This window comes from Piliocolobus tephrosceles, chromosome 16 (assembly GCF_002776525.5).
Source record: "Piliocolobus tephrosceles isolate RC106 chromosome 16, ASM277652v3, whole genome shotgun sequence".
Classification (NCBI taxonomy): Eukaryota; Metazoa; Chordata; class Mammalia; order Primates; family Cercopithecidae; genus Piliocolobus; species Piliocolobus tephrosceles.
The window spans coordinates 19,809,438-19,822,115 of record NC_045449.1 but is presented as its reverse complement, the minus strand read 5'-3'; the positions used below and the strand labels follow the sequence as shown (position 1 = coordinate 19,822,115).

General features: G+C 45.1%; 1 protein-coding gene across 6 annotated transcripts in view; it reads left to right on the top strand.

Moving 5' to 3' along the window:
- PRPSAP2 (phosphoribosyl pyrophosphate synthetase associated protein 2) overlaps positions 1 to 12,678 on the top strand; it is a 74,418-nt gene that overhangs the window by 12,018 nt on the left and 49,722 nt on the right. For all 6 annotated transcript variants that reach the window (XM_026449387.1, XM_026449382.1, XM_026449385.2 and 3 more), the window contains 2 exons: positions 3,325 to 3,391; positions 8,814 to 8,986. In XM_026449387.1, the coding sequence (XP_026305172.1) occupies positions 8,833 to 8,986 (154 nt within the window). In that variant the 5' untranslated portion in view covers positions 3,325 to 3,391; positions 8,814 to 8,832. The remainder of the gene's footprint in view (positions 1 to 3,324; positions 3,392 to 8,813; positions 8,987 to 12,678) is intronic.

Sequence of the window (12,678 nt, the reverse complement as noted above, 5' to 3'; positions counted from 1 at the left end):
GATAACTTGTGTGCCTAACAGCTTTTGGCACACAGTAGATGCTCAATAAATACTTATTCCTGTTCCTTTTCCACTAGAAGATTTAAAAGATGTGTGTGTGTGTGTGTGTGTGTATATATATATATATATATATTTTTTTTTTTTTTGGTAGAGCAAGGGTCTCATTATGTTGCCCAGGCTCATCTCAAACTCTTGGGCAAAAGCAATTCTCCCATTTCAGCCTCCCAAACTGCTAGGATTACAGGTGTGAGCCACCAGGCCTGGCCCCACTACAGGAGGCTTTGATAAAAAGGCAGAAGTTTTGCTCTTCCCATGTTTGTCTCCATTACTGCCTCTTTCCTGTCTCCCAAGATCCCTGTGTGGCGTCAGTAGGGAAAAAGTATAATTAAACTCTGTAAGGAGAGTTTGGAGAAGATTCTTCCCCTAGAGGGAATTGAATAATGTTCTTTGTCTGGAGTCTAGGAGGGAAGGTGAAAGGGAAAGGCAGTGGCGTAAGACTCCAGGAGGTTGGTCCACTCTCCAGGTTTCTGAATAAAGGGAAGGAAAATACTTGGTGTTTATTGGGAAGGAAGGAAGGAAGTAGTATTTGTGGATTTCTTACTGTTACCAGATACTGAAAAACTGAGTTCAGGGGTTGACATTAGGTATGAGGTCCAGTTTGAATCCAGATCTCCTGACTCTAAAGCTCATTTTCTTTTCTTTTCTTTTCTTTTCTTTTTTTTTTTTTTTGAGGCAGGGTCTTTTGTGTCACTCAGGCTGGAATGCAGTGGCATGATCAGAGCTCACTGCAGCCTCTGCCTCCTGGGCTCAAGTGCTCCTCCCATCTTAGCCTCCTCAGTAGCTGGTACTACAGGTGGGCACCTTGCTGCCAGGCTAAGTTTTTTTTTTTTTAATATGGAGTCTTGCTGTGTCACCCAGGCTGGAGTGCGGTGGGGCAATCTCGGCTCACTGCCACCTCCACCTCCCAGGTTTGAGTGATTCTCCTGCCTCAGCCTCCCAAGTAGGTGGGCTTACAGTTAAGTGCCACCACGCCCAATTAATTTTTTGTATTTTTAGTAGAGACGGGTTTCACCATGTTGGCCAGGTTGGTCTTGAACTTTGGACCTCAAATGATCTGTCCACCTCAGCTTCCCAAACTGTTTTCCTACATTTTTAATGAAAATGTTCAAACATATAAAAAAGTTGAAAGAATAGTATAGCAAACTGCCACCTAGCTCGAACAGTTAACATTTTGCCATATGAGTATGTACGTGGGGAACCATTTAAAATTAAGTTACAGGCCAGGTGTGGTGGCTCACACCTGTAAACCCAGCACGTTTGGATGTCGAGGCGGGTGGATCTCTTGAGACCAGGAGGTCAAGACTGCAGTGAGCCTTGACTCACTGCACCATATTTGCACCACTGCACCATATTTGCACCACTGCACTCTGGCCTAGGCAACAGGGCAAGATGTATCTCAAAAAAAGAAAAAAATGTAAGTTGCAGACACTTAATCCTTGAATACTTGACCATGCATCCTCTAGGAATAATTACTTTCACCTAAATAAATATGATACCATTATCACATTTAAAGAAATTACAGGCAGGGCATGGTGGCTCACACCTGTCATCCCAGCACTTTGTGGGGTCAAGGTGGGCGGATCACTTGAGACCAGAAGTTCAAGACTAACCTGAGCAACATGGCAAAATGCCATCTCTACCAAAGATAAAGAAATTAGCCGGCGTTGGTGGTGCGTACCTGTAATCCTAGCTACTCAGGAGGCTGAGGCAGGAAGATCACTTGAGTTTAGGAGGTGGAGGTTACAGTGAGCTGGGATCACACCACTGCACTCCAGCCCAGGCAACAGAGCAAGACCCTGTCTCAAAAAAAAAAAAAAAAGGAAAATAAAATTAACTTAACAATTAAGGACAATTCTTTTTTTTTTCTGTGGCCTCAAGTGATCTGCCCACCTTGGCCTCCCAAAGTGCTGGAATTACAGGTGTGAGACACCACACCCAGCCCAACAATGATTCTTTAATCATCTAACATGTGGCCTATATTCACATTTCCTAGTTGTCCTAAAGGGTTTTTTTATTTTTTATTTTTTTGAGATGGAGTCTGACTTTGTCACCCAGGCTGGAGTGCAGTGGTGCAATCTTGGCTTACTACAGCCTCTGCCTCCCAGGTTCAAGCAGTTCTCCTGCCTCACCCTCCTGAGTAGCTGGGATTATAGGCGTGCACCACCAAACCCAGCTAATGTTTGTATTTTTAGTAGAGACGAAGTTTCACTATGTTGGCCAGGCTGGCCTTGAACTCCTAAACTCAGATGATCCGTCTGCCTGGGCCTCCCAAAGTTCTGGGATTACAGGTATGAGCCACCATGCCTGGCCTAAAGGGTCTTTTGTAGTTGTTTCCCCCTCTCTGCCCCAAACCAGGATGCTTAGTTCAAGGGAATTTTTAAATATATATATATCTTTAGTCTCTTCTATTTTAGAACAATCCCCTCACCTCTTCCTTTTTCTTCCTATGACAGTGACTTGTTGAAGAGGTTGTCTTGTAGAATGTCCTGTTATGGATTTGTCTAATTGTTTCTTTATGGCTGATCACACATATTTTGAGAGTAGGGATATTGTGTCTTATTTATCTTTGTTTCTCACAACATACAGTATTTTGTACCTAATACATTCTCAATTTATGCTAATTGAATGAGCATATAATTTTCTTTTTCTTTGTTTTTTTTTTTTTTTTTTTTTGAGGCAGAGCTTCGCTCTTGTTGCCCAGGCTATAGTATAGTGGCACGATCTCGGCTCACCACAACCTCCGCCTCCCGGGTTCAAGCAGTTCTCCTGCCTCAGCCTCCCGAGTAGCTGGGATTACAGGCATGTGCCACCACGCCAGGCTAATTTTGTATTTTTGGTAGAGACGGGGTTCTCTGTGTTGGTCAGGCTGGTCTCAAACTCCTAACCTCAGGTGATTTGCCCGCCTCGGCCTCCCAGAGTGCTGGGATTATAGGCATGAGCCACTGTGCCTGGCCTATAATTTTCTATAAAGATACTATGCTCAGAGTGGTACAGCACTCACTGTTTGTGTATATAAGGGGTGAGAATTATATGTTTACTTATTTCAAGTCAGAAATATAATTCCCTCTTAAAGCTGTGTTTTAAAAAGTGTGATTAATGGCAGTATGTTTATTATCCCTTGTAACATCTAAAGCCTACTGAGTTTTATAACAGTTTTCGTTGCCATATTTTATTACATTAGGGAATCATGCAGATTTTTTTGTGTATTTTGAAAAAATTTGAACTATATGCCTTTCCGTCTCTTCTTTTTCCTTTTCCTGCCAGAAACAAGAGTACAAATTCAAGAGTCCGTGAGGGGAAAAGATGTTTTCATCATCCAAACCGTTTCAAAGTGAGTATCCAGCAGAAATGTTGCTTTCTGGGTTTCTGTTTAGGCATGAATGTTTAAAATAATGATAGATGGCTTGCCAGGAAGAGTTACGATAGTCTTAAAATTAGTATATCTTACCAATTTGGAATTTAGAAAACTAAGTTTTCTGACGTAACTGCTGACTTTTACGTGTTCTTTCAGTGTTTTTCTTTCTTTCTTTTCTTTCTTTCTTTTTTGAGACAAAGTCCCACTCCATCACCCAGGCTGGAGTGCAGTGGTACGATCTCAGCTCCCCACAACCTCCTCCTCCCAGGTTCAAGTGATTCTCCTGCCTCAGCCTCCCGAGTAGCTGGTACTACAGTTGGCACCATTACGCCTGGATAATTTGTGTATTTTTAGTAGAGATGGGGTTTCACCATGTTGGCCAGGCTGGTCTTAAACTCCTGACCTCAGGCAATCCGCCCACCTCGGCCTCCCAAAGTGGTGGGATTACAGGTGTGAGCCACCGTGTCCAGCCACTCAGTGTTCTTTATGGGTAGAAGTAACCAAGTATTGGAGTAGAGGGTCTTTTTTTTTTTTAAAGACGGAGTTTCGCTCTTATTGCCCAGGCTGGAGTGCAATAGCATGATCTCGGCTCAACATGACCTCCATCTCCCAGGTTCAAGTAATTCTCCTGTCCCAGTCTCCTTAGTAACTGGGATTACAGGCATGTGTCACCACACCTGGCTAATTTTGTGTTTTTAATAGATACAGGGTTTCTCCATGTTGGTTAGGCTGGTCTCGAACTCTCAACCTCAGGTGATCCGCCTGCCTCGGCCTCCCAAAGTGCTGGGATTACAGGCGTGAGCCACTGTGCCCAGAGTAGAGGCTATTAATGATAATAGTATCCATTAAGTTTCCTAGCAATTAATAGCCAGAATTTTATAAAACTTGCAGTGAAGCATTTCTAGTTCCCTCCTCTCCCCGAAAGAAACAGAGGCTAGGGGAGGAGAGCTTTCTTAGTTAGGATTCTTTTAAGCTTTTATTGCATATAAAAGTGATCATTACTTACTGTTTTGTTGCATAAATTAAATTAGCTGAGAGGATAAAAGACTGTACTGAAGGAATGTGTGTTCCTGTCTAGTGTGACCTTTGACATACCTGTGTTCTGGAAATTGTTTGGTCACATATGTTTAAGCTGGGTATAGAAGGTTCAGTGCGGTGAGGCTATCTGTGGCACTCTGAAAGGGAGGGTGATCACATGGAGCCCTACTTTTTTTTTTCTTTTTCTTTTCTCTTAGAGATAAGGTCTAGATCTGTTGTCCAGGCTGGAGTGCAGTGGTGAGATCATAGCTCACTACAGCCTCAAACTCCTGGGCTCAAACTATCCTCCTGTCTCAGCCTCCCAAGTAGCTGGGACTACAGGCATGCACCAGCATGCTCACGTAATTTTTTCATTTCTTGTAGAGATGGAGGTCTCACTATATTGCCCAGCTGGTCTCAAACTTTTGGCCTCAAGTGATCCTCCTGCCTGGACCTCCTGTATTGCTGGGATTCCAGCAATGTAGAAAGTGAGCCTATCACACCTGGCCTTAAAGCCCCACTTTCCATTGTGTGTTTGTCCACAAATGTCCCCAAACGCTTCTGTGTACGAAGTTCTTCACTCAGAACAATTTTTAATGTCTAGAAATCAGTTTGTCTAGTGCATAATTTTTTTTTTTTTTTTTTTTTTGAGTCGGAGTCTTGCTCTTTCACCCAGGCTGGAGTGCAGCGGTGCGATCTCGGCTCACTGCAAGCTCCACCTCCCGGGTTCATGCCATTCTCCTGCCTCAGCCTCCCCAGCAGCTGGTCTACAGGTGCACACTGCCACGCCCGGCTAATTTTTTTGTATTTTTAGTAAAGACGGGATTTCACCATGTTAGCCAGGATGGTCTTGATCTCCTGACCTCGTGATCTGCCCACCTTGGCCTCCCAAAGTGCTGGGATTGCAGGCATGAGCCACCGTGCCCAGCCTAATGCATTATTTTTTAGCTTAGAGTTAAAAGTTGCTGCATGCTTAATTTGTATATATACATATATAATAAATACCAACGAAAAGAGAAGAAGAGGGTCATTTCGGGAGACTTTAGTCTTAGAACACACATTTTTTCACCTAAAGTTTGAACATTTTCTGTCCTGGTCTTTGGTTCTTTGGGATGAAGTCACAAAACCCCCATCTCTCCTGGGAAGAGGAGTGGCGGGGGAGACCTGTCCTTGCATCCCAGTGCCCTGGCAAACGGGTGTGCTCTGAAGGAGAGATGGTGTGGAGGGCCTTTGCCACGGTGCCCTGGCTTCACCTTCTGCTGTGACACCCAGGATTCTCAGCAGAGCTGGAGGTGGAGGCGCTGAGTGCTAGTTGCCCCTGCTGCTGCTGTCCTCTTTCCCAGGTCTGCCGCCAAACCAGGGTGGAAGTGGAGGACTCACCTATGCCCACATCTTAACCCTTCACCTCCAGCATCGGCGCAGGGAAGGTGTGGGCACAGAACAACTTACACTGCTTCTGGCTCCTTGGTTTCTGTGTCTGTAGTACTTTTATCTCCTTACAGACAAGTGTGATTCCATTGGATAAATGCACAAAGGTTGTGTGGATTACCCAAGTAGATGAGTAGGCATTGAGGGCCCCCTCGGACTTAGAATTTAGGACTTCAGAAGGATGACTGCTGATCCTTCTCATTTTCAAGTCCTTCTGGTTCTTTATTTTTGTACATTTCAATACTTATCCTGTGCCCCTGCCTTTTGTCAGTTTCATATTCCTGTAATTGGAACCACTCAGCACCCCTTTCATTTTCTCTCTCTCTCTCATTTTGCATTGTTCCATACCTGACGTAAGCTTGTGTTAACTTGGGTTCTCAGTCTTGTCCATGTTGCAGAGTCTGGACCTCATGGTCTTCTTTGTGAAATACCATGAAATAACATTTAGTGTTGAGGGCCAGATGTGGTGGCTCATGCCTGTACTCCTAGCACTTTGGGAGGTCGAGGTGGGCATATCAGTTGAGGCCAGGAGTTTGAGACCAGCCTGGACAACATGGTGAAACCCTGTCTCTACTAAAAATACAAAAAATTAGCTGGGCAGAGTCATGAGGTCCTGTAGTCCCAGCTACTCAGGTGGCTGAGGCACGAGAATTGCTTGAACCCGGGAGGCAGAGGTTGTAGTGAGCTGAGATTGCGCTACTGCATTCCAGCCTGGGTAACAGAACGAGGCTCCATCTCAAAGCAAAAAAAAAAAGACTGGGTAAGGTGGCTTACACCTGTAATCCGAGCACTTTGGAAGGCCGAGATGGGTGGATCAGGAGTTCAAGACCAGCCTGGCCAACATGGTGAAACCCCGTCTCTACTGAAAATACAAAAATTAGCTGGGCGTGGTGATGTACGCTTGTAATTCCAGCTACTTGGGAGGCTGAGGCATGAGAATCACTGGAACCGAGGAGACAGAGGGTACAGTGAGGCAAGATTGCACCACTGTACCCCAGGCTGGGTGATAGAGTGAGACTATCTCCAAAAAAAAAAAAAAGCCTGTAATCCCACCACTTTGGGAGGCCCAGGCAGGCAGATCACCTGAGGTCGGGAGTTCGAGAGCAGCCTAACCAACATGGAGAAACCCTGTCTCTACTAAAAATGCAAAATTAGCTGGGCATGGTGGCGCATGCCTGTAATCCCAGCTACTTGGGAGGCTGAGGCAGGAGAATTGCGTGAACCTGGGAGGCAGAGGTTACGGTGAACCGAGATTGTGCCATTGCACTCCAGCCTGGACAGCAAGAACAAAACTCCCTCTCAAAAAAAAAAAAAAAAAAAAAAGATTTAGTGTGGTCAGATACATCTTATACTCTGTTTTACTTCAGATTAGTGGTAGCACTGAAAATAAAGTAGAAATTTAAAATTAAGAAAATTCCATCCATTTACTGAAGTTTTCCTGTATTTCAAACAAGACTTTCCTTATTTGAGTTCAGTAATGGAAAGCCTTGTTCTAGCTCACAGAACAATGGTGCTCCTGGGAGTGTGGTTTGGGAGCCTTGGGGTGTCTTTACCTTCACTGTCAGTTCCTCCACTCTTATCCTTCCCATAGAATACTTTTCTGAAAATCTTTTTATTTTCCCTAAGTGAATTAACACAGGGTGAAAGTCTGTTTTAACTCATCAGATGTCAGACTTGTTAGATAGTGACAGAGAACCTACTTACCCAGTGTTCTATGTTTCCATTCACTCCTGTCATTAACAAATACTTATTTTGAATGTCCACAATATGTGAGTTACAGTTAGTTACACATATTTGAGATGCCTCCATGATTAAAACAGAGAAAGATCCTTGTCCTTGTAGAGTGTATATTCCAGTGGAGGAAGACATACAGTGAGCATAATAAAGAAATAGATTATCTAGAAGATGATGAGTGGTTTGGAAAAAAAAAAAGACAGCATGGTGAGATGATGGTGGCAAGAGGGCAGAGAGAGGCAGACAGGGTAGGCCTCATTGTGGAGGTGACATTTGAACAAAGACCAGAGAAGTTGAGGGAGAGACTAGGTGGGGAGGAAGGCATTGCAGGCAGTGGGAACACCCAGAGCAAGGCCCTTAGTGGTGTGAGCTGCCTGTGGGAGGACTGACCAGGGCCAGGTGTGGCCGGGCGGGAGGAGAGGGGCAGATACTCAATTTGGACTGGAGTTGTAAATTTGAGAGTTGCCACCATCTATGAAGTTGTGAAATTAGATGAGAATCCCAAAGGACAAGAGGAAACAGAAGGAGAGGACACATGAGCAAGTCCTGGGACATGAAGCTGGAGAGAAGAACCAGCAAAAGAAACCAAGGATGGAAGGAGGAGACCAGAGAGGGGCATTCTGGAAGCCAAGTGACCGTGGACGTGGATGTGGCCGCATGGAGGCCACTGATGACCTTTACGAAAACAAAGCTTCACTGGACTATTTGGGAGAGAATGAGAGTAGATAAGTTGGAGATAGTGTAGACGACTCTCTTGAGATGTACAGCAAAGGGGATCAGAGGGAAGAATGGTTGTGAGTTGCATTAATAGAAGTAACAGAATGTTTGTGGCTAATGGGTAATCAGTGCTGAAGGCAGGAGAGGAGGGAGAATTGCTGACATAGGTGTGCCATTTGGAGGGATTAATTTTAGGGCCACTGGCATGGAAATTTCCTCTGACTGATGACTGAGGGCAGGCCAATTCCTGGGGCACAGATGCACACAGTGGGAGCTTGTGGACACGCTCCTCTAACAGAGTATTTAAGTAGGGTCGTCAGTTGAGAGCGGATGGTGGGGGATCTTATGGAGGCCTGAGAAAAGAGGAATTTATTGGTTGGTTTTTTTCCTCCTTGCACCTTAGGTTATGTAAAGGCATGAGTAACACACTGCTGATACTTTTTGGAACAGGGAATACTGTATTGTAGATCCCTTGATGAGATTTGCTGTGTCTTGGTTACAGGGATGTGAACACCACCATCATGGAGCTCCTGATCATGGTGTATGCATGTAAGACCTCTTGTGCCAAGAGCATCATCGGCGTGATACCTTACTTTCCTTACAGCAAGCAGTGCAAGATGAGAAAAAGAGGCTCTATTGTCTCTAAATTGCTGGCTTCCATGATGTGCAAAGCTGGTAAGAGTGGCAGATGTTTCACAATTAATTGGGAGCCTGGGAGCTTTATTTATTCATTCTCTCTCTTTTAAGACAGGGTCTTGCCCTGTCACCCAGGCTGGAGTGCAGTGGCATGATCGTAGCTAACTGCAACTTGAACTCCTGGGGTCAAGCAGTCCACCAGAGCCTCCCAAGTAGCTAGGACTATAGGCACACACCACCCTGCCTGCTAATTTTTAAATTTTTTTTAGATATGGGGTCTTACTATGTTGTCCAGGCTGGTTTTGAACTGCTGGCCTCAAGGGATTCTTCTGCTTCGGCCTCCCAGAGTACTGAGATTATAGTCATGAACCACCACACCCTGCTGGAGTTTTATTTTTACCTTGGAAATATCAAAGTAAAGGCTGGGCGCAGTGGCTCATGCCTGTAATCCCAGTGCGTTGGGAAGCTATGTGGGATGATCTTTGAACTCCTGGGCTCAAGTGATCCTCCTGAGTAGTTGGAACTACAGGCATATACCACCATGCCTGCCTAGATAGGCATATATTGGAAAAGATATATATTATTCTGTGTTAGGCATTTTCAGGTAACATCCTAAGTATTTTTCCTGTGTTTCCAGTTAACCTTCATAGTTGTTATTGTGTATGTGTGTCGATACATTTGTGTGTGTTTACACACTTGTATAAGTGTATATGATTTTATTTTATTTATTTATTTAGAGACGGAGTTTCGCTCCTGTTGCCCAGGCTGGAGTGCAATGATGCAGTCTCAGCTCATTGCAACTTCCGCCTCCCGGGTTCAAGCGATTCTCCTGCCTCAGCCTCCCGAGTAGCTGGGATTACAGGCATGCGCCACCATGCTTGGCTAATTTTGTATTTTTAGTAGAGACGGGGTTTCTCCATGTTGGTCAGGCTGGTCTCAAACTCCCAACCTTAGGTGATCCGCCTGCCTGGGCCTCCCAAAGTGCTGGGATTACAGGTGTGAGCCACTGTACCCGGCCTATGATTTTATTTTTTATTTTAATTTTTATTCTATTTTGTTTATTTTTTTTTTAGACGGAGTCTTGTTCTGTTGCCCAGGCTGGAATGCTGGTGCCGCCTTGACTCACTAAAACCTCTGCCTCCTGGGTTCCAGCGATTCTTGTACCTTAGCTTCTCGAGTAGCTGGGACTACAGGCGCCTGCCACCACACCCGGCTAATTTTTGTATTTTTAGTAGAGATGGGGTTTTGCTGTGTTGGCCAGGCTGGTCTCGAGCTCCTGACCTCAAGTGATCCACTTGCCTTGGGCTCCTAGAGTGCTGGGATTACAGGCACAAGCCACCACACCCAGCCTGAATGTATATGATGTTAGAAAGTACGTATCATGGAGCATTTTCACAGAGTGAAAATATCACTACATTTTAACACAGGTACTTATTGTAGAATAAACCTTCTCTTTTTTTGTTTGTTTTTTGAGATGGAGTCTTGCTCTGTTGCCCAGGCTAGAGTGCAGAGGTGTGATCTTGGTTCACTGCAACCTCCACCACCTGGGTTCAAGCAGTTCTCCTGCCTCAGCCCCCCGAGTAGCTAGGATTACAGGCACACACCACCATGCCCGACTAATTATTATTATTTTTATTTTTTATTTTTGAGTCAGTCTCACTCTGTCATCCAGGTTGGAGTGCAGTAGTGCGATCTTGGCTCACCGCAACCTCCACTTCCTGGGTTCAAGCAATTCACCTGCCTCAGCCTCCCAAGTAGCTGGGATTACTGGCGCCCACCACCACGCCTGGCTAGTTTTTGTATTTTTAGTACAGATGAGGTTTCACCGTGTTGGCCAGGCTGGTCTTGAACTCTTGACCTCAGGTGGTCCACCTTCTTTGGCCTCCCAGAGGTGTGAGCCACCATGCCCAACCCAGAATAAACTTTTTAAGATATTTTTTCAATAAAGGCAAACGTAAAACAAAAATTTAAAAACTAGGCAGGGTGCGGTGGCTCATGCCTGTAATCCCCATACTTTGGGAGGCCAAGGTGGACAGATCACCTGAGGTTGGGAGTTCGAGAGCAGCCTGACCAACATGGAGAAACCCTGTCTCTACTAAAAAAATACAAAATTAGCCAGGTATGGTGGCGCATGCCTATAATCCCAGCTACTTGGGAGGCTGAGGCCGGAGAATCACTTGAACCCAGGAGGTGGAGGTTGTGGTGAGCCGAGATCCCACCTTTGCACTCCGACCTAGGCAACAAGAGCAAAACTCCATCTCAAAAAAAAAAAAAATTTAAAAACTCAAACCGAAGCAACCTCAGGAGCCTACCCATTGTAAACACCATGACAGGCAGCTGGTGAGGGGAGCAGGCTTGCCTGCTGAATCTTCAGGAAAGGGCCATCTTCTCTTCCAGCCTTGCTTGATGGGCCATCAGGCTTACTTCCTGTTCTTTTGGGCAAGTTAATGCTTTAAACAATTTTTCATATTGAATTTTCCTTATACTTTTCTGGTGATCGTTACAAAGGCAGTGAAGATTTTCTGTTTTCTCCAATTTCCAGGCTGGTACAGTTTGTCTTGATTTCTTTTTTTTTTTTTTTTCCCCGTGGATCTCAGTCCTGTTGCCCGGGCTGGGTTGCAGTGATCACCACTGCTCACTACCAGGAAGTAGCCTTGACCTCCTCGGTTCAAGTGACCCTCCCACCTCAGCCTCCAGAGTAACTGGGGACTACAGGCATGCACCACCATACCTGACTAGTTTTTTGTATTTTTAGTATAAATGGAGCCTAACCATGTTCCCCCGGCCATTTTCAAACACCTGGGCTCAAGTGATACTCCTGCCTTGGCCTCCCAAAGTGCTGGGATTATAGGCATGAACCACCACACCTGGCTGACTTGTTGTCTTAAGATTGGGCTTTGCCATGCCTGTTAAAGAAACTTCAAGAAGCCGGGCGCGGTGGCTCAAGCCTGTAATCCCAGCACTTTGGGAGGCCAAGACGGGTGGATCACGAGGTCAGGAGATCGAGACCATCCTGGCTCACATGGTAAAACCCCGTCTCTACTAAAAAAATACAAAAAACTAGCTGGGCGAGGTGGCGGGCGCCTGTAGTCCCAGCTACTCGGGAGGCTGAGCCAGGAGAATGGCGTAAACCCAGGAGGCGGAGCTTGCAGTGAGCTGAGATCCAGCTACTGCACTCCAGCCTGGGCGACAGAGCGAGACTCCGTCTCAAAAAAAAAAAAAAAAAAAAAAAAAAAAACAAACTTCAAGAAGATATGATCTGCTCTAATAGAAATTTTAAAGACTCTTCTGTATTACTGTTATCTTTGTTATGTCATGACTATTTTCTATTTATTTATTTATTTATTTATTTATTTTGAGATGAAGTCTCACTCTGTCGCCCAGGCCGGAGTGCAGTGGCATGATCTCAGCTCACTGCAACCTCCACCTCCCGGGTTCAAGTGATTCTCCTGCCTCAGCCTCCCTAGTAGCTGAGATTACAGGTACTTGCCACCACACTTGGCTAATTTTTGTATTTTTAGTAGAGACAGGGTTTCACCATGTTGGCCAGGCTGGTCTTGAACTCCTGACCTCAGGTGATCCTCCTGCCTCGGCCTCCCAAAGTGTTGGGATTACAGCTGTGAGCCACCGCACCTGGCCAAGACTTTACATTGATGTGAAAATCAGGCATCTCACAGTACTAAAAAATAAATAAATAAATAAATAAATAAATAAATAAATAAATAAATAAA